The sequence below is a fragment of the Etheostoma spectabile genome, unplaced genomic scaffold (genome assembly GCF_008692095.1).
Source record: "Etheostoma spectabile isolate EspeVRDwgs_2016 unplaced genomic scaffold, UIUC_Espe_1.0 scaffold00007560, whole genome shotgun sequence".
Lineage (NCBI taxonomy): Eukaryota > Metazoa > Chordata > Actinopteri > Perciformes > Percidae > Etheostoma > Etheostoma spectabile.
The window spans coordinates 29,057-51,735 of NW_022603501.1; the positions used below are offsets into that span (position 1 = coordinate 29,057).

The 22,679-nt window shown below is 42.8% G+C and overlaps 1 protein-coding gene and 2 long non-coding RNA genes across 10 annotated transcripts in view; 1 reads left to right on the forward strand and 2 right to left on the reverse strand.

The window, feature by feature from the left end:
* Positions 1-22,679, reverse strand: part of LOC116678499 (NACHT, LRR and PYD domains-containing protein 12) — a gene marked incomplete at its 5' end in the record, with an annotated part of 34,284 nt that overhangs the window by 4,392 nt on the left and 7,213 nt on the right. The window contains 8 exon segments of one of the 8 annotated variants that reach the window (XM_032508405.1): positions 18-191; positions 287-460; positions 616-789; positions 948-1,121; positions 21,137-21,310; positions 21,690-21,863; positions 22,218-22,391; positions 22,485-22,658. In XM_032508405.1, coding sequence (XP_032364296.1) covers positions 18-191; positions 287-460; positions 616-789; positions 948-1,121; positions 21,137-21,310; positions 21,690-21,863; positions 22,218-22,391; positions 22,485-22,658 — 1,392 coding nt within the window. 8 annotated transcript variants of the gene reach the window in all.
* LOC116678502 (uncharacterized) lies at positions 1,562-18,866 on the forward strand. Its single transcript, XR_004329254.1, has 4 exons — positions 1,562-1,667; positions 3,525-3,529; positions 14,267-14,269; positions 18,854-18,866. It is a non-coding gene; the product is annotated as an uncharacterized LOC116678502 (long non-coding RNA).
* On the reverse strand, positions 10,790-12,565 carry LOC116678503 (uncharacterized). The gene is made up of 3 exons (XR_004329256.1): positions 12,226-12,565; positions 11,196-11,351; positions 10,790-11,084 (listed from the first exon to the last, which is right to left on the reverse strand). It is a non-coding gene; the product is annotated as an uncharacterized LOC116678503 (long non-coding RNA).

Here is a 22,679-nt window from a genome sequence, read left to right on the forward strand (position 1 = left end):
AACACTGGGACACTAACCTGAGAGTTCCCAGTCTGCAGTGGGGACTCTTCAGTCCAGCTGACACCAACTCCACTCCTGAATCCTGCAGGTCATTTTTACTCAGGTCCAGCTCTCTCAGACTAGAGGACTGGGAGCTGAGAACTGAGGACAGAGCTTCACAGCTTCTCTCTGACAGGTTACAACCACTTAACCTGAAAATGATCTTTAGTCAATCCATTCTAAAACCAAAAACGTGAAGCCATTCAAGGCTTAGTGGGTAAACTTCTACAAATAACTGAAACCTTACCTGAGAGTTCCCAGTCTGCAGTGTGGACTCTTCAGTCCAGGATACACCTGCCCCACTCCTGAATCCTGCAGGTTGTTGTTACTCAGGTCCAGCTCTCTCAGACTAGAGGACTGGGAGCTGAGAACTGAGGACAGAGCTTCACAACTTCTCTCTGACAGGTTACAACCACTCAGTCTGAAAACAATCAGATGATAAGTCTATTCATTGATTAACATAAAAAACTAACACATCCGACAGTCATCCTTTTCAAATAGTGGAATACTAAATTGAGAGCCTAACGGATATTCTCGCAGGTAGACACATTAATATGCAAATAACAGTACAATTACCTGAGAGTTTCAAGTGGACAGTTTGGACTGTTTAGTCCAGGAGACACCAGCTCCACTCCTGAATCCTGCAGGTTGTTGTTACTCAGGTCCAGCTCTCTCAGACTAGAGGACTGGGAGCTGAGAACTGAGGACAGAGCTTCACAGCTTCTCTCTGACAGGTTACAGCCACTTAACCTGAAAACAATCAGATGATGAGTCTATTCAGTGATTAATATAAAAAAATAACAGATCAGAGGGTCAACCTTTTTTTAAAATAGTGGTATACTAACCTGAGATTCTAACGGGTAGTCTCACAGGCAGACACATTGATTTGCAAATAACAATAAACTAACCTGAGAATTTCAAGTGTACAGTTTAGATTGTTCAGTCCAGGAGCCACCAGCTCCACTCCTGAATCCTGCAGGTCATTGTTACTCAGGTCCAGCTCTTTCAGACTAGAGGACTGGGAGCTGAGAACTGAGGACAGAGCTTCACAGCTTCTCTCTGACAGGTTACAGCCACTCAGTCTGAAAATAAAAAATAAAAAATCTGAGAAAACAATTTCTGATATGCTTTTTCTAAATGAAGAAAACTCCATTTAATCTGGATAGCTGTGTGTGCACCTACAGAGCTTTGTTGGAGGCTTTGACCACTGGCAGCAGCATCAGAAGAGCCTCCTCTGAAGCAGAGTATTTCTTATGGTCAAACACGTCCAGATCTTCTTCTGATGACAGTAAGATGAAGACCAGAGCTGACCACTGAGCAGGAGACAGTTTATCTGTGGAGAGACTTCCTGAACTCAGGGACTGTTGGATCTGCTCCACTAGAGAACCATCATTCAGTTCATTCAGACAGTGGAACAGATTGATGCTTCTCTCTGCAGACAGATTCTCACTGATCTTCTTCTTGATGTACTCCACTGTTTTCTGATTGGTCTTTGAGCTACTTCCTGTCTGTGTCATCAGACCTCGTAGGAGACTCTGATTGGTCTGCAGTGAAAGACCCAGGAGGAAGCGGAGGAACAAGTCCAGGTGTCCATTAGGACTCTGTAAGGCCTTGTCCACAGCACTCTGGTAGAACTGTGTTGGTTCGGGTTTGTTTCTAAATAGAAACCAGTGGCGTGAGGTTGTTTGTTCTTCTGCCAGCAGGTTGACTCCAGAGTTGATGAAGGTCAGATGGACATGAAGAGCAGCCAGAAACTCCTGAACACTCAGATGGACGAAGCTGAACACCTTGTCCTGGTACAGTCCTCTCTCCTCTTTAAAGATCTGTGTGAACACTCCTGAGTACACTGAGGCTGCTCTGATATCGATGCCACACTCTGTCAGGTCTGATTCATAGAAGATCAGGTTGCCTTTCTGCAGCTGCTCAAAAGCCAGTTTTCCCAGAGACTCGATCATCTTCCTGCTCTCTGGACTCCAGTGTGGATCTGTCTCAGCTCCTCCATCATACTTGATGTTCTTCACTTTGGACTGAACCACCAGGAAGTGGATGTACATCTCAGTCAGGGTCTTGGGCAGCTCTCCTCCCTCTCTGGTCTTCAACACGTCCTCCAGAACTGTAGCAGTGATCCAGCAGAAGACTGGGATGTGGCACATGATGTGGAGGCTTCGTGATCTCTTTATGTGGGAGATGATTCTGCTGGCCTGCTCCTCATCTCTGAATCTCTTCCTGAAGTACTCCTCCTTCTGGGCATCAGTGAACCCTCTGACCTCTGTCACCATGTCAACACACCCAGGAGGGATCTGATTGGCTGCTGCAGGTCGTGTGGTTATCCAGAGGCGAGCAGAGGGAAGCAGTTTCCCCCTGATGAGGTTTGTCAGCAGCACACCCACTGAGGTGGACTCTGTAACATCAGACAGGATCTCAGTGTTGAGGAAGTCCAGAGGAAGTCGACACTCATCCAGACCGTCAAAGATGAAGACCACCGGGACCTCTTCAAACCTGCTGATTCCTGCTTCTTTGGTTTCACTAAAGAAGTAATCAACAAGTTCCACCAAGCTGAACTTTCTCTCTTTCAGCACATTCAGCTCTCTGAAGGTGAATGGGAATGTGAACTGGATGTCCTGGTTGGCTTTGCCTTCAGCCCAGTCCAGAGTGAACTTCTGTGTTAAGACTGTTTTCCCGATGCCAGCCACTCCCTTTGTCATCACGGTTCTGATTGGTTCATCTCTTCCAGGTGGGGTTTCAAAGATGTCTTCATGTCTGATTGTTGTTTCTGGTCTGTCTGGTTTCCTGGATGCTGTTTCAATCTGTCTGACCTCATGTTCATCATTGACCTCTGCAGCCCCTCCCTCCATGAGGAAGATCTCTGTGAACATCTGATTCAGAAGGGTTGGGTTTCCTGCTTTAGCAATCCCCTCAAACATACACTGGAACGTCTTCTGCTGGTTAGATTTGAGTTTACGCTTACAAACTCCATGATAACTTCCTGAATGAACACACAACAAAGAAGATCATTAAGACAAAGAACATGATTCAACGTTTCCTCAGAGAATGAGTACATGAATATATTTTGGTAAATATTTTGAGACAAATCTCCCGTTCATCCAGCATGTTAACTCTTTAGAGAAATCCTCTTACTGCTCTGCAGACGGTCAGCCAGCTCCTCCTGCTTCATTCTCCTCAGGAAGTGCAGTGTGATCTTCAGAAATGCCTCTCTGCTGCTCCTCCTTTGCTCTTCATCCTCACCGTCCAACACCTCCTCATCCTTTCTCTGACTCTCTAAGCATTCTGGGTAATCTGGACTCAGAACCTTCTGGATTTTCTTCAGCTCGTTCTTCACAAAAGTGACGATGTCGTCCTCCAGCAGCTGGAACAGAAGATTATATGAAGGACCAAATCAAAGTGAAATCATGGAAGCACACATCAGATCCATGTTGGACAGAATAGATGTAAAAGTAGTTGTTGTCCATGTCCAGACCATAAAGATGGAGTCCAGGTGGGTTTGATGCTGCTGGGCAGACTGACCACTGGGACCCTCTGAGCTCTCCTGGTCCACTCTGTGGAGGAATCAGGAAGAATTAGCTCCCATCATGTCTGTCCACACAGAGACACACACAAGGTAAAGGTCCATGAAGTGATGTTTGGATGTTAACAGGGAATCAGAGGACTCCCTGTAGTGGTCCACCTTTACTAGTCCTGCTGGGTATCAGTTTGAAATCCTCACCTTTGATCAACAGAGTGGCGTCCATCTTTGAAGTCTAAAGGAGGACCCATAGACCGGTCACTCTTCAGGGACACACAGCTGGGTCCAGGTTCTTCCAGATCCCTCCTGATAGAAACACAAGATAAATTCTGCACTGCACCCCCAACACACTGAGACCAAACCTGTCAGTGGTGTAATCCACCTACTGTACAGGATAGTTGTATCCAGGAAGTTCTTGTTAACATTGTGTATGATCCATGATCAGTATTTAATTTAGACATGTTTTAAAGCTGTATTCAGTGCCGTGTGCAGCACAGGCTTGAACATGCTGCTGGGGGGGCATGATGGTGGAATAGTAATGCTAATGTCAGATTAGGATCATATGTACGAGCACTTCCAGATGGCAGAACTAGATTGGTAGCCCTCGACAGTGTTGGAGCTACTCAAGATTTGTGTAAACATGTTCTGATCCATGTACCAGATACATGTTTTGACTGCTTTGCTTCACTTGATCTTTATCAATTTAATTCAATTATTTCTTCATCTAAGCCATCAACCTGCCTCTTAGACCCCATCCCAACTAGGCTACTTAAAGAAGTTTTACCATTAGTCAACACTTCACTACTGAATATAACCAATTTGTCTTTATTAACAGGCTATGTACCACAGTACTTTAAAGTAGCTGTAATTAAACCTCTTCTGAAAAAGCCAAACCTTGATCCAGATGTTTTAGCCAACTATAGACCTATATCCAACCTTCCATTTCTCTCTAAGATTCTTGAGAAAGCAGTCGCCAAACAGCTGTGCGACTTTCTGCATAGCAACAGCTTATTTGAGGATTTTCAGTCAGGATTTAGAGTTCATCATAGCACAGAGACAGCACTTGTTAAAATTACTAATGACCTCCTAATTGCATCAGACGAAGGACTTATCTCTGTACTTGTGTTATTAGATCTTAGCGCTGCATTTGATACCATTGACCATTATATCTTATTACAGAGATTAGAACATTTAATTGGCATTAAAGGGACTGCTCTAAGCTGGTTTAAGTCTTATTTATCAGATCGATCTCAGTTCGTTCATGTTAACGATGAATCCTCTGTGCACGCCAAGGTTAGTCATGGAGTCCCACAAGGATCTGTGCTCGGTCCAATCCTGTTCACTTTATATATGCTTCCTTTAGGCAGTATTATTAGGAAACACTCCATAAACTTTCATTGTTATGCAGATGATACTCAATTATATCTATCAATCAAGCCGGATGAAACTAATCAGTTAGCTAAACTTCAAACGTGCCTTCAGGATATTAAAACCTGGATGACCTGTAATTTTCTAATGTTAAACTCAGATAAAACTGAAGTTATTGCTCTCGGACCCAAGCACCTCCGTGACGCACTATCCAAAGATATAGTTACTCTGGATGGCATCACCCTGGCCCCCAGCATCACCCTGGCCCCCAGCATCACCCTGGCCCCCAGCATCACCCTGGCCTCCAGCATCACCCTGGCCTCCAGCACCACGCTGGCCTCCAGCACCACCCTGGCCTCCAGCACCACCCTGGCCTCCAGCACCACCCTGGCCTCCAGCACCACTGTGAAGAATCTTGGAGTTATCTTTGATCAGGACATGTCCTTTAATTCCCACTTAAAGCAAATTTCAAGGATCGCCTTTTTTCACCTACGTAATATTGCAAAAATCAGGAATATCCTGTCTAAAATGATGCAGAAAAACTAGTCCATGCATTTGTTACTGCTAGGTTGGATTACTGCAATTCTTTGTTATCAGGCTGCTCGAAAAAATCCATAAAGACTCTACAGCTGATCCAGAATGCTGCGGCACGTGTTCTGACAGGAATCAGGAAAAGAGATCACGTTTCTCCTGTTTTAGCTTCTCTGCATTGGCTTCCTGTAAAATTTAGAATAGAATTTAAAATCCTTCTTCTCACCTACAAAGCTCTTCATGGTCAGGCTCCATCTTATCTTAAAGAGCTTATAGTACCTTACAACCCTAGGAGAGAACTACGCTCCCAGAATGCAGGGTTACTGGTGGTTCCTAGAGTCTCTAAAAGTAGAACGGGAGCCAGAGCGTTCAGCTATCAGGCTCCTCTCCTGTGGAACCAGGTTCCGGTCTGGGTCCAGGGACCAGAGCGTTCAGCTATCAGGCTCCTCCCCTGTGGAACCAGGTTCCAGTTTGGGTCCGGGAGGCAGACACCGTCTCCACATTTAAGAGTAGGCTTAAGACTTTCCTTTTTGATAAAGCTTATAGTTAGGGCATAGAATCGAATATTGTTAGGGAGTAGTAGTTAGTCACATAGTTTTCAGATTTATCTATCATATAATCAAGAATATAATAGAACTAAAGGGAGACTTGGCATACAGCCCGATCCGGTTGGGGAGAGTTCTGGCCCGGCCGGGCTGGAGCTCTCTTTACCTCGTCTCTCTTGGTTTTGTTGTAATAGTTTTAGACAGCTGGGGACTTATTTTGATACACTGAGCTCCTCTCTCCTCTATCTTTCCATCTTTTCATTTATGTGCATCCATGTCCCAGAAATGCGTGTTACTAACCTAGCTCTGGGGAGTCCTTATGTTCTTTTTTCGCCAGCATGTTCCCTTGGATCAGAGAGGCTCCGAAATCAGGGTAGCAGCTGTCGCCATGGTCCCGCTACACGTTCAACTGTACACTGCAGTGCCTGCTACGTCCTGCTACGTCCTGCTACGTCCAGCTACGTCCTGCTGCGTCCTGCTACGTCCTGCTGGGCCTTGTAATGCCGCACAGCGTCCTGCTATGCCATGAACTACCACAAAGAACTTCTACAAACTACTAATTTTTTCTATTTTTATTGCCACTCTTCATTCTAACCCCAACCGGCCCGTCAGACACCGCCTACCAAGAGCCTGGGTCTAGGTCTGGGCCTGGGCCTGGGCCTGGGCCTGGGTCTGACCGAGGTTTCTGCCTAAAAGGAAGTTTTTCCTCTCCACTGTGGCCCTGTTGCTGCTCTGGAGGAAACTACTAGAACTGTTGGGTCCTTGTAAATTCTGGAGTGTGGTCTATCTGTAAAGTGTCTTGAGATAACTCTTGTTATGAATTGATACTATAAATAAAATTGAATTGAATTGAATTGAATGTGTGTTTCCATCAACGTTAGCTAACGTCAGCTCCCAAATGTCCCAAACATAGACGTTAAGAGCATTGGTGGCCCGTTGGTCCAGGTCTTTAGACTATTAGCATCTTTCATTGGTATATATTCTGGACATCACTCTGAACTTGAAATATTATCTAATTTAAAAATAACAATTTACAACTACATTTAGGACCACAATGGAAATAAATCCTGGACTTTGTGTTTTTATCCTCGATTGAATATGATGTCTGTTCATGTGTAAGGCATTCTTAATACAATTAAATGAATCAAAAAATATAAAAATAATACTTCCTACTTTTTGTCATATCTTTGTTTAAAATCAATAAAAAACTCCATTGAGTCGTCACTCTTGAAGGACACACAGCTGGGTTCAGGTCCAGGTGTGGGTCCAGGTCCGGGTCCAGGTCCATGCTGCGTCTCTGGGCTGAAACACAACACACACAGAGCTGTGAGTGTGAATGATGATGATGATGGTGGAGTGATCTGAGTGGTGGACAGGTAGAGATGGTCCTCTCACCTCTGAGCTTTGGTCTGGCTGTCATGGTCCCCCCACAGAGGGGGTTTAGGGGGAGGGACCCCCTCCTCTCTGTCCTCACACTGACTCATAGCAGAGTCCACACCTTCATCTGGAGAGGAAACACTGAGAGCAGCAGTCCAATCATTCATCAGCACATCATCACTCATTCATCCCTCGCATCATTTCTCCTGGAAAAGCCAAATATCAGCAGCTGTCCTCTGATTGGCTGCTTCTCTCTGAGTCATATCAGTGTCAGTTGAATCCTATTGGCTCGTTGGACTGTTGCTCAGACTAAAGAAGCAGTTAGAAAACATGATGAACTCTGGGAACTACTGAGGCCTTTTCTCATCACATGATCCCATTTCATTCACTCAACACAGAGACCTGATCAACACATGGATCAATAGTGGTTTGTTATTGGACAGAGAAGATGCTGCTGGTTCTCATTGGTCAGTGGTGAGGACGAATCAGAGCAGAGGAAGCTGCCACCAGCTGCTCTACTTCTATCAGTCCACTAGATGGCCTCATGGAGCTGTTTGGAGGATTTTACTGCTTCATGGGAATCAGAGCTGGATGTCACCAAGGGGGTAAGCGAGCGTCCAGAAAGCGTACCTCCTATGAGGAGATCGGCCATTAGCAACCCGTTGACTCCCATTCATTCTGGTGTCACTTAGACAGCAAATAACTTTACATCTGAAACGTTTAAAGACTCTTTTTTGCCATTGTCTATTTCTAAAGAAACACGACAATGTATAAAAGGCTCCATTACCTTGGATCTCACATTTTTGCACCGTGGTCTTTGTAAAAATGTATCTAATGATAAATTACCGTGTAATCAGGATAAGCTCGCAGGCAACCGGTGGGGGGGGACGTGGAGGAAGAGTTAAGGGAGAAGGCCGTAGAGAGTCCATGAAAAGCATCGGAACAAAACTATCAGCAATGTTTAGCTCCTGCTCCGACGCTCATGGACAGCTCCTACTCACGCTCTCTGATGGGGAATGATTGAGATTTCTCTTGCACAGCTACCAGAAGACTTACAGCTGTCAGACAGGTTGCTACGTCACATCTACGTCTTCAAGCTCAGTTGGAGGCTGGTCAGCCATCACATGAAAAGCTTCTAACTGACTTCACTGGTCTCTGTGTCCATGTCTTTCACTGTCTATGTTACTTTGTATGGCGGCCATCTTTTATCTTAACGTGGATGAATTAAAAGAATAAAATAAAAAGGGCCTCAGAAATCAGCAGGAAGTTGTTGGGTTAGCTCCGTTGGGAGAGTTCCTCTGGTGGTTGAGATATCATGGCTGATAATCTAAATCCTTACAGAGAACATTAACGGGACTTTCACTTCTGGAATCTGTTGACACGTGAACTAACCGCAGACAGCTTCCTCATGCTGTGGGTCCCAGACCTTTTCACATGAAGGACCCTTCCCAGCTAACAATTTTTGGTTCCCAGAACGTTCTGGGAACGTTCGTTTTTGGTTGTGGGAACGTTCCCTGAAGGTTTGTTTTGGTTGTAGTTTGGTGTCTGCTGGTTAATTGGAAGGTTTTCTTAACGTTCCGGGAACGTTCGTTTTGGTTATCGCGAACGTTCTCGGAACGTTCTCCTAACGTTCTCTAAAAGTTACAACCTTTAGAGAACGTTAGGCGAACGTTCCGAAAACGTTGCAACCTTTAGCGAACGTTAGGGGACGTTCCCTTAACGTTGCAACCTTTAGCGAACGTTAGGGGAACGTTCCCTTAGCGTTGCAACCCTCAGCGAACGTTACGGAACGGTCTCTTAACGTTAGGGGAACGTTCGCTGTAACCAAAAACGAACGTTCCCAGAACGTTAAGAAAACCTTCCAATAAACCAGCAGACAACCAAACTACAACCAAAACAAACCTTCAGGGAACGTTCCCAGAACGTTAAGAAAAGCTTATTCCCCTAACCTTTAAACAACACCCATACTCTATGTGTGTATGTATGTACTGTAAATACACACGTACATACATACAAAAGTTATTAGTAGGAAGGAATGAACAGGCAAACTTGATGGCATTTCAAAACTTTAATATTCAAACAACTGAAAAAGAAACAACAAAGATAAGGATGTAGTGTAAATGTAGTGCAAGATGCATAAAGATGGGTTTGTAAAGTGTGTGCAAAATAAGTCACTAAAACAATATATTAATAAAAAAGTTAAAAAGGGGCTCCATGGCTCAGTCCTTCTCAGCTGGCCTATAAAGAAATAAACAAAAGTTAGACATGTAATACTAAGAATGAACACAACACATTTTTTTTGATGAACTTTCTTATGAACATAATGCAGAAGAACTTAAATTTACCGTCTGTGTGGGGCAAACTTCAGAACTTGCCCAATCAAATCCTCCGCTTCTGCAGCAGTCAGCGCAGGGAAGTTTTTCTGGCAGGCCGCTAGAGTACAAGTCAAAATGAAGCAAAGTTATAGGTCAAATTAAAACCTCTTGTCAGCCAAGCTAAGCATAATACTAATGTGAAGAATAAAATAAAACCTGCCTGTTATAACCCTGCATACAGCCAGGTCCTGGAAGGCTTTCTTTGTCTTTCTTCCCCGCAGGCTGTACTGTATCAGCAGCATGCGGCGGACGGCATCACCTCCAGTACAACCACCGAAGGTTGACCGGAAAAATTGCTGTACAACATATAGTAACAGATTATGCATACAGTGTAGAGCTTGTACAATCTCATTTTGTAAGAGAAGTCAGTTCAGTTAAGATATTAGATTTTATGCAATTATATAGTGTTTGTCTTAGGGCAGAACTATGGCCACTTAATTTCCATATTGTTCCTCCTCTCCATACACACATACATACATCCATACATACATACAAACACGTGAGCAACCTGAGTCTTACCTCTCATTTTGATCTCCATGTCTGAGCCACCTCCCTCTGTGTGAGTTCTTCTGTTTAAAACAACAAAAATGTTGTGTTACTCTAGTGATCCTTGCCATTAAATTGTACTTCTTTGCAAATACAAAAATCAAAGCAACTGTACCTTCAACTGGGTCCCAAGATGAAGTGGCAGTCCGTGGTAGGGTCACTAAAGACTCATCCTGCTCTGGGCAACCAGCTGGTTTCCTGCATGGCGTTGATACATATAAAAATAAATTATATGATTTTTTTATAAGATGAAGTTGATAGGTTGCCTGCACATGCCATTACAAAATATGAACCTATTCTTTTATATCAGACAAAATATATATTAAAACAACTTACATGCAGGTGGTGGAGGAAGTGTTATCTGCTGAGCTGAAAAAAGACAGGAAGAGACAAACATTAGAACAATCCCATGATATGCACCATGTTGACTGTCATTGGTTCCATGTTAAGAAATATGACTGTTTTATATAAATGCATACATAAATTTTAACTTCCAGACAGGGCTTCCAGACGCACGCTCCGTCCTGGACAGTTTATCTGGTCGTGCAACAGATTCATCTGTAATACAGAGACCATATAGCGTGTACCCATTGCAAAATCTGTGATTTGAAATATGTGAAAAAATGTAGTCTATAATAAAGGTCTTACCATCACTTGAAGAATCTGTCATGAACCTCCTTGGGCGTCGGCGCTGCCTTTTTTGGACACTTGCTTCATCTTCTGTCTGGATGCTGGTGTCCCTCAGCCGCCGACACCGGTCCACAGCTTTGGCGTAGGAATCTATGTTAAGAGAACATTTGTGATCCAGTAGTGCAAAAAAAAGAAGAAAGAAAAGCAGTTCCATACAGAGAAAATTATTTATTTACATATAGTATAGCAGCAATAGGTTACCTGTACACAGCCATATTTTTTTAACTGGATATTTGGCCCAGCTGCTGTTGGGCAAATGGCACGCTGTGATTTGGAGCAGAGCGAGGTGACATGGAGCTCCTGTAGAGCATGAGCAGATAATCCATCTTCTCCTCAAATGTCTCCATCCGGATTCATCTGAAATAACAGATCATACAATTTGTACTGATTGCAAAAATATTTAAAATGTATACAGTCAGTGTAAACATTGAACGTGACAAGATTTCTGCATTGTACCCCAGATACTTTGTAATGGGGAGACACAGCATCCACAGAAATGCATAGTGTAAAGCCAGTACTGCAGCTGTGTAGCAACACATTACGTCCCTTGCTGTAGCCTTCACTCAGCTTGACGATAACTGGCTAAAGTGCGTTGCAAGATGGCTGCCTATCTACCTGGACTAAGGATTTTGATTATTTTGGCTTTATTTATGTACTGTACTACACTAATTAAAAAAAGACCGAAAACGGATATCTTATTTGTAACATAAACAAAAGCATTTTAACATGATTACACAAAACTTACAATGCAACAAAGCAGAAACGTCGTGCACAGCAGCAAACAAAGGGAAAGATTTAAGCAATCCATTTAAAGCCCAACTCTGGCCTCGCCCTTTTGAATGGGAGTGCTACTACGGGCCCTTCTATGATAGCATCAAAATCAACATTTTTAAAACACTAAGAAGGCTCGACACAACATGAAACTTTACTCCAAGTCTCACCTGGGGGCTCAACACATAAACTCAGCATTGAGAACATGGTTTGTGCACAAATAGTTTACTAAACAGAAAAGACTTGGAGCAGCTCACTGCATGACTAGCATAGCACAATGGCGGACGACGTTGAAAAACTAACTAAAGTTAGTTGTTTACTTCAGCCAAACTTTTATTTTTGGTCAACCTAACAAGAACCGGAATATAACAAACCCATACGAGGGAAAGAGTTTAATGTTAAACCACAAACCCTCCCATTACAACAACAACATCATTAAACTGCAAAGTATTTCGCTTACCTCTCCGTGAGCTGGGCCGCGTGGTCCGTCCTGTGGCTTTCTCTTCTTCTAACGGGGGAATCGGTCTGCTCAGAGCAGCGGCCCCCTACTGGTGTGGGGTTGTAACGGTTAGGTTTTCAAACTGAATAAAGAAGTGAATTATCTTAGTTGTGAAAATCGTCCCATTGATAGATTCCTCTTTTAAGTTGTTTCACGAAGACAGTTAAAAAACCGAAGTCAAGCACAAAAGTACTATTTTAAGCTAAATTGATATCAGCCTTAAAATAAATGTTATGCTTTCTTAAATTTTATAAGTCAAATCATTTTTGAGTGAATAAATCAAGTGACAAACCATGCTACTTCTAATTTCGAACAACCAAAAACAACCAAACGGGAACGTTGTTTGAAGGTACGGCGCAACCGCAGGGGAACGTTACCGTTGGTTGGTTCTCTTAACGTTTAGAGAACGTTATAACCAGGAGGGAACGTTCCCTAAACGTTAGCTTTTGGTTTGGTTCGAACGAACCTTTAGAGAACCAAAAACTAACGTTCCCTAACGTTCCCTAAACGTTCTGTGTTAGTGGGGTTAAGGACCCTTAAACCAACACCAGTTAGACCCTGACTGAGAGGATTTAGCTTTTAGGTGTTAAGTTACAGAACGGGTATGAAACCCATAACCATAATAATCATACATTCGGTCATTGTCTTACTTATGGATAGAGTTATAGTTATAAATAATTATTATTGCCTCTGAGAATGACTCAGAAACACTTAGTTTAAATAAAAGAGGAAACACTGATATATGATAATTTTAGTTATTAATCAACGTTGCTGGACGCCTGTCTGCAGTTAGTTCTGATCCTCTTCCACTCCGGTATGACTCTTCTTATTTTTATTATGAAGGCTTGGTGAAATGACGCCCCGCTACAACTAAATGACACGTAGTTAAAGATCAACGATGACATGTACTGTAGTGGGAGAGAAAAGGAGAGAAGCAGTACTCACAGTTAACAGCCGTCTCTCGGGGCTTTAAGGTCTGTTGTGGTTCCCTCTGAGATCCAAATGGAGGTTTTAGTCTCAGTTCCCTCTTTCCATCTGGGGCGCGCCCTCTAACACATGATTAAAGCAGAAGGAGCCTCGGAGACCTCAGACCTCTACCGAGCCGGGATCTGTTTCACAATATCAAACCACTGGAGGAAGGTCACATGACTTCCCCAGTGGGGGACTCTTTTTATTCCCACACCACATGAATGCAGCACCAATGCTGGACTCTTTTATTATTCCCACACCACATGAATGCAGCACCAATGCTCTCTCATCTCCCAAAGTTACTGAAAGTAAAGACCTGCTCCCCGTTATTTGGGTCTTCTCCAACATGTAACACCTTCCAATCAAACACCTTTAAAGTTCTCATATTCTGCTCATGTTCAGGTTCTTATTGTATTTAGAGGTTAAATCAGAATAGGTTTACACGGTTTAATATTCAGAAAACACCATATATTTGTTGTTCTGCACATTGCTGCAGCTCCTCTTTTCCCCCTGTGTGTTGAGCTTCTGTTTTAGCTCCAGAGTGAGACATCTCTCTTCTGTTACATCTTTGTTGGGAGTTGCACAAGTTGCAAAAGGGAACTCACCTGTTCCCTTTTTCTTTCAGTTTTATTTCAGAATCCACCAGTCAGGTAAATATTTACTGTGTTTACATTTTCCTATTTACACTTTGAAATGCTCCTTTAGTTCCCTTTAATTAGTCACACGCTCATTAAGATGTTTTTCATATTTTGTCTTTTTATAGTTTTATAAATCCTGTTTTATAGAGAATCTAATTCAACAGGCACTTCTTTTGACTTTTCCCCTCTTTTAAATGAATGAAAGTAGAGATTTGTTCTTTCCACAGAGAACAACTCAAACTTCTTGTTAGGGGAGGTGAAGGGAGGAGGACCCAAAAGCAGAGTCGGAGCTTCATCAAAACCACTTTATTACAGTCCACGAGAAAAACACAGGGAAGGAAAAGTCCAAAAGTCCAAAGGCACAAAAACAGTTCTCTGCACGGCAACAACAGGAGGACGTCACAGGGAAAAATGGACGGAGGGGACGGGAAAACTCCAGGACACAGACGCACACTGCACAACGGGCTCGAGGACAAGACCAACGATCAAGCACTAGACAAAGGGAACCCAGGGGTTAAATACAAGAGGGAACGGGGAACGGGGAACAGGTGAGACATCAGGTGAATCACATTAGGGCGGGGCAGGACAATCAGACAGGGACAAGTAAAGCTGGGCAAGACGAGACAAGACAGGAAACCATACTACCAAAATAAAACAGGACACAGGGGAACACAAGACAGGACCACACAAGACAGGACCAACAACACAAGACCAGGGAGAAAACCGAGACAAAAACACAGGGAGGCCAAATGGGAAAATAACCCCAAACCACAACACTTCTTAAGGAGCCGAGCTTCGACCGTTTTCAGGCCGACACTCAGAAGTAGTGAATGTTTTCTTCTCAACCAGAACTTTCTGCTAAGTTTTTCAGTTTAAAAATCCCCCCCCCCCCCCCCACCCCACATTATCCAGTTAATACAGAATAGGCGTCAATAAACGCTTTTTCTGTTTAAAACCACTTTACTTGAGCTTACTCGCTCCCAGTTCAACAAATCAAATATTCATCCAATGAGTTATTTAAAGTCCCAATCAGCACTGCTGGAACCTTCTAGAAGCTCCCAATCTCAACCCAGTCTTATTAACCATCAACTTATCTTATTTCATGCTACCAATCCCAAACACACACACTACACCACCACAACACATTATTTACATCAGGCTTCTGTCCAACGTCCTAAGTGGAACTTTCTCCCCAATGTGACTCTAGACTATCAAATGATTTCCTATATTTCTAGACTATGGCCAGGAGAAAAGACTGAGGGGTCTTTCCATGGGACTCAGTCCCCCGGGGCAGCAGAGTGAGTTTACCAGACCCTACTCCCCCCCAGTTGGTACCCTGGCTTAAAAAGTCTTAGTCCCCCAACCCCACCCCCAGAGACTAAAACTCTTTTGCCAAAACAATATGAAAAAACACCAAAAGAACAAGACCAGATAGTCCACCTAGCCTGGGGGGCCCGGATGTTACTGTGTGAACATTTAACTTGACTTTTTTCCATCTGAATTCCAGCGAATGACGTCGAATTTAATCAACTTGAATCTATTTTATCTGAAATTCTACAAGTTGTATTTTTGTGTCTGAATTTTTGACCATTGAAAAATATTCATCGAAATTCATGTTTTTAAAATGGAAACCAAACATTTTCAAATTTAAATTTCAAAGAGGTGAATTCAGAACAAATAAATTCAGATACATCATTTTCAAAATAAAATATTTCAACATTAAGTATTCAGTGGCTGTTAAAATTCAAAGACTCATGTCTCTTATCTGCTTCCATAGTAGTTTTATAACCTCTATCGGTCTGACCATCTCTGGGTCTCAGATACGATGAAGACGCTGGAACTGGCCCAACGTTACATCTCCTCAGCTCAGTCAGCTGATGACAGGAATCATGAAGAGTTTCTAGTTCAACTGTTAAAATGTTAATAATCAAAGAGATGAAATCAGACACATGGCTGCTTGGTGTTGGAGTCTGAGACAGATCTGCTTCACAGGGCAGAGTGGTGGTGGTGAACAGACTGGACTCTGATTTCAGCAGCTGGTCTTCAGTCAGGGTTTCTGTCCACAGGAGAGACTCTCAGTCCTGCAGAGGACACAGAGACACTGAGGAACCAGGCCAGACCCCAAATCCAGGATAGAGAGGCTGAGTGAATGTGGTGTTGAAGGTGTGGAGGTGGATCAGTGAGTCAGAGGAGACTGTGTAGAAGGACAGAGAGCCAGCAGGACAGTCCACATACACTGCTACTCTGTTAGAGACAGAGGAGGACGGGAGGTCTGTTACTATGTTATTGTGAAAGACAGAGTAACCACGTTCTTCAGAGCAGCTCAGACTCCAGGACTGATCATTATATCCAAACCAACAGTCAGTGCCTCCTCTCCTGCTGATTCCTCTGTAACTCACTGATATATAAACCCTTCCTCTCCTCTGGACCTCCCAGTAACAGCGACCAGTCAGACCATCTCTACACAGCAGCTGATACCAGGACTCAAACCTCTCTGGATGATCAGGATATGACTGATCCTCTAACACACCTGTCACCTTCCTGTTGTTGTCAGACAGTTTGAGGTATCTGTTTACTGTGTTTGTGTCCAGTTCCAGTTCACAGACATCTGATGGAGAGAACAAGACACAAGACAGCTGCAGGTTATCATCTGATGATTTATTAACAACTTTACTGACAATTACTGGAAGAAAATCATTAAAATATTCATTTCTTGTTGAGCTGTGAATGATGTTTAACAAACTTTAACTTCAACAATCCAGTTATTGAACATGAGAGTCAGCATGTCAGGAATATTCTGCTTTATTTCCTCATGGGAGAGAAAAGAGAGAGAGAGAGAGAGAGAGAGAGAGAGAGAGAGAGAGAGAGAGAGAGAGAGAGAGAGAGAGAGAGAGAGAGGGGGAGAGAGAGAGAGAGATGGAGAGGGAGAGGGAGAGGGAGACAGAGAGTGAGATATGGAGAGGGAGAGAGAGACAGAGAGTGAGATATGGAGAGGGAGAGGGAGAGGGAGAGAGAGAGAGAGAGAGACTTTTCATATACATTATTTTATCAGATGGATTTACTCCTTCAATACACTTTATTTATATATTTTAACAAACAGATTTGAGAGAGAGACAAAGACAGAGAGAGAGAAAGACTATATACATTACTATTATTATTATTATTATTATTATTATTATTATTATTATATTATATCCAATTCAATCCACCTTTTTAACAAACTTGACAGAGAGAGAGAAAAAAGAAAATCTTTAAATATTTCCTGTGCTATTTATTTCAGATAATTTCCAGATATGTATTGATATTATAATAATAATAATAATATAAGGTTAGGGTTAATTAATATAATAATTTAATATACATAATATATATTATTATAAGATATGAACATCATTTTTTCAGGACAAACTGGGTTATTTGAATATTTGGGTTGCAGTGAGGTCACTTGCATGTTAAAAATGGACGTTACAGACAAATAAATAAATAAAACGGAACACGAATCTTCCAGATATGTATTGATATCTCAGACAGAGCAGTAAAACCTAAAAACACTTCTCATATGTCTTGGGAGTCACACTGTGAAGAAATAATCATCATAACTTATACAGATGTCAGAATACAGACATTTTTTCAAGGAAAGTCAAGACGCTTTTGCCCTCATCACATTTATTTATGCCAATAATAACATAATAATGTCATATTTATTGATATTACACCCACAGCAATGCTACACAAGCATTTTTGTCTAAAACAGTTCTCCTATAAGCAAAAATAAACATAATAAACAATAGAACTCATATAAAGCACATACTGTTTACATTTCTTCAAAAAAAGGCCCAAATATATAATATAAATATAAATACATATTTATATAATAGAAATATAAATACATATTTATATAATATAAATATAAATACATATTTATATAACATAAATATAAACCAGTGAGGCCATTCTCCTCTATAAAACGGTAGATATCTATCTTGTCTGCTGTACTAGATTAGTTTGTCTGGGAGGATTGGGCACTTTTCACCCTCCATACTGTTTGGGTCACGTTGTCTCCCATATATGGTCATACTGCTGCCTTCACTTCTGTAAACAGACGAGACACGGAGCATAGAGCTAGCGGCAGAAATGAGCGAAAACGTGATGAATTATGGACATCAAGTGAATAAATCTTCTGTTTGGATTTAATGCTCAACGACCCTAAAATGGCACAAGTTCAATGCTGGATAGAAAATCACCTGTAGAGGCTAGAAAGACCCCAAAGACACCTCCGTAACCGCTAACTCGTTAGCTTTTAGCAGCAGAAATCGGTAAGTTTCTAGCTTTAATGGTTATTAAATGATTAAACTATGAATCAGAGGTGCTGTTCTTGCTCGTGGGCGAGTCTCTCGGGTTCAGAAGGTTAAAAGCCCAATAGGCAAAAAATTGGGATGGTGTTTATAAATGGGGGGGGGGGGGGAGGATGAAGAACAAGCACTTTAACTACATATTTATGTTGTAGTGACCTGCACTGTCACTGAAAAACACAATCACCTGTTTAGTGATGGAAACGTAGGAGCGGCCCTGAGCAGGATTAAACCCAACAAGGCTGCGGGTCCTGATGGCATACCGGGTATGTGTCCTCAGAGCGTGCTCTGGGGAACTGGCAGGAGTGCTGACGGACATCTTCAACCTGTCCCTGGCCCGCGCTGTGGTACCGACCTGCTTTAAGACTACCTCCATCGTCCCAATTCCCAAGAACTCCAACCCAACCAGACTCAATGACTATCGCCCGGTAGCTCTTACCCCCATCATCACTAAGTGCTTGGAGGGGCTGGTCCTAGCACATCTCAGATCCTGTCTACCCCCCACACTGGACCCCCACCAATTTGCATACAGGCAGAACAGGAGCAGAGAGGATGCTATTTCTGTAGCACTGCACTCTGTCCTTTCTCACCTGGACAGCAAGAACACTTACGCCAGAATGCTGTTCTTAGACTTTAGTTCAGCATTTAATACTGTCATCCCATCACAACTCATTACCAAACTTACAGACTTCGGCATCAGTTCACTCATGTGTAACTGGTTGCTCGATTTCCTGACCAGTCGACCTCAACATGTTCGGCTGGACAACCACACCTCATCCACCATCATTATGAACACTGGAGTGCCACAAGGTTGTGTGATTAGTCCCTTCCTCTACTCTTTCTTCACCCACGACTGCAGACCTGTCCATGGCTCGAACGCCATTATCAAGTTTGCAGACGACACCACGGTGATTGGCCTCATTAGAGACAACGATGAGGTTGCCTACAGGGAGGAGGTGGACCGTCTGGCTGACTGGTGCGACAAAAACAACTTGCAGCTGAACACCGAAAAAACCAAGGAACTCATTGTGGACTTCAGGAGAAACGCTGACCTACACCCACCCATCCACCTCAAGGGGACAGCGGTAGAGCGTGTGGACAGCTTTAAGTTCCTGGGTGTCCACATCTCTGAGGACCTGAACTGGATGACCAACTGCTCCAAACTCATCAAAAAAGCGCACCAGCGCCTGTTCTTCATGAGGACCCTGAAGAAGAACCATCTGTCCTCAGGGATCCTCAAAACCTTTTACCGCTGTACCATTGAGAGCATCCTCACTAACTGTTTTACTGTTTGGTATGGGAACTGTTCTGTCGCCGATCGGAAGGCACTGCAGAGGGTGGTGAAAACTGCCCAGCACATCGCAGGGGTACCACTCCCTACCATCAAGGACATCTACAGGAAGCGGTGTTTGAAAAGGGCCGGGAAAATCACAAAGGATTCCACTCACCCTGCACATACACTCTTCTCCCTCTTGCCTTCTGGGAGGCGTTACAGAAGCTTACGGACCAGAACCACCAGGCACCGGAACAGCTTCTTTCCTACAGCTGTCACGCTTCTGAACGCCTCCTGATACAACTATAAGAATGGCAACCCCCCCGTCCACCCATACAATAATAATATATGGACTGCCCTCACACGCACACACATACCATGGACTGTCCCACACATACACATATGTATATAATCGTTATATATTCTGTAAATCGAATCTGCCATTATTTATCCTGTATTATAAATCCGCTAATACATATATAATCCTTTTACTAACAATCCTTTTACTAACTCTCCTGTATATTCTGTATAATCTGTGCATAGACCTCCTATAGTTATATTTATACACTACATTTTATAGTCCCTTACAATTATTTACTTTTTTTTTGCTTATACATATACTTTATACTCTGTATGATCTGTATAAATCTGTCATAGAGCTCCCATATTTATATTTATATATTTTTACACAACATTTTAAAGTTCCTTACTATTATATTTGCTTATACATAAAATTATATACAATATTTATACCCTGTATAGCAATGCTGGATAGATGTGGATCACATTTCGTTGCTTGTACTTGTGACAGTGCAATGACAATAAAGTTGAATTGAATTGAATTGAAAGGGACTGCAGGGTTGAAGGAGGTTTGACAGCTGTGTCCATCAAGGGAGAAAGTAATGCCCCCCCCCACTGATAGGGGTGTCTCTAACGTACTAACCCTTAGCCTAAATACAGATCTTCTCTAAAATACTGCTGGTTCTGTGGTGTCGGAGCTTCAAATCTGATGCCTGCAGAGCGCCATAGAAGCATCAATTGAGGAGCGTCAATTAACGCTGTTAGTGTGTTCGGGCCTCACCCCCCCCCACCAAAGACCTGACATTTAGCACAAAGTTCAGACCTTTGAACATCTAATCTCAAAGTGAACTGAGTGTGAATGAACATCAGAGGGTTGTGGGTCCACCAACTGGCTTTAAGCTGGTTTTCATTGACCAGGACCAGATGTGAAAAACTCTAGCTGGCTCTCAAACTTTAAACACACTCACACTTCCTCACACCAGGTCTCAGTCTCTGTGGTCCACCATGGTCCGTCCTGCAGGAAGAAACAAAGTCAGAAGCCAACTTCATACACCTTCACTCACTGTGTGATACCTTACCCCCCCCCCCCCCAAACTCACACTATGACAATAATATGTAATGTCCACGTTCTTCCATGCAGCACAATATGTATAACTTTTATTCTGGAGATATAACGGTGACTTGTCCTTCTATGGGATGAACAAATCACTTATGCCTACTTGACCATAAACACAAAAGTTGGTCTAATCAATAACTAATAAACAGTACTTAATAATAAAAATTATGTTTGAAGTTCATCAGTTAGAGACAGAGGAACAGTGTTGTCCATCTGTCCATACCTGAGAGTGTCTAGTCTCCAGTGTGGGTCCTTAAGTCCAGCTGACAGCAGCATCACTCCTGAGTCTCCTGGATGATTGTAGCTCAGGTCCAGCACTCTCAGATGGGAGGGGTTGGAGCTCAGAGCTGAGACTAGAGAAGTACAGCCTTCCTCTGAGACCAGACAGCCTGACAGACTACACACACACACACACACACACACACACACACACACACACACACACACATACACATACACATACACACACACACACAGACACACACACACACACACACACACAGACACACACAGTAATTTCTGCATAGTCTATTCAGCATAGTTATGATAACCCTCATATTGAACTGGATATAATTTCAAGTGAAAGATCCAAAATAAATCAATATTGTATCATTGACAAAAAATGCATATTCAAGTCAAGTTTATGTGCCGTGAACCAAGACATACTGTTGATAAGCTGCTGGGTCAGCTAACCCTTTCTGTACAATATTGTTACCACATTTGATACAACATCATAAAAAAATTAAATTTGCATTGTTAAACAACAGTACGCTAACCTGAGAGTTCCCAGTCTGCAGTGTGAACTCTTCAGTCCAGCTGACACCAGCTCCACTCCTGAATCCTGCAGGTTGTTGTTACTCAGGTCCAGCTCTCTCAGACTAGAGGACTGGGAGCTGAGAACTGAGGACAGAGTTTCACAGCTTCTCTCTGACAGGTTACAGCCACTCAGTCTGAAAACAATGAGATGAGATCAGAGAGTCTAACGGTTTTTCTCGTAGGTAGACACATAAATATGGAAATAAGAGTACACTAACCTGAGAGATGCCAGTCTGCAGTGTGGACTTTTCAGTCCAGTTGACACCACCTTCACTCCTGAATCCTGCAGATTGTTGTTACTCAGGTCCAGCTCTCTCAGACTAGAGGACTGGGAGCTGAGAACTGAGGACAGAGCTTCACAGCTTCTCTCTGACAGGTTACAGCCACTTAGTCTGAAAAAGAAGTTTAGTCAGTCCATTCTAAAATCAAATATATAAAGCCAGTCAAGGCTTAATAAGGTAAACTTCTACAAATATTTGAATCCTGACCTAAGAGTTTTCAGTCTGCAGTGTGGACTCTTCAGTCCAGGAGATGTCAGCTCCACTCCTGAATCCTGCAGGTCATTGTTACTCAGGTCCAGCTCTCTCAGACTAGAGGACTGGGAGCTGAGAACTGAGGACAGAGCTTCAAAGCTTCTCTCTGACAGCTTACAGCCACTCAGTCTGAAAACAATAAGATGATAATTCTATTCAATGATTAAAATGAAAAAAAGAACAGATCAAAGTGTCATCATTTTCAAATATTGGTATATTAACCTGAGAGTTTCCAGTCTGCAGTGTGGAGTCTTCAGTCCAGCTGACACCAGGTCTACTCCTGAATCCTGCAGGTTGTTGTTACTCAGGTCCAGCTCTCTCAGACTAGAGGACTGGGAGCTGAGAACTGAGGACAGAGCTTCACAGCTTCTCTCTGACAGGTTACAGCCACTCATTCTGAAGATTAGAAAGACAGAT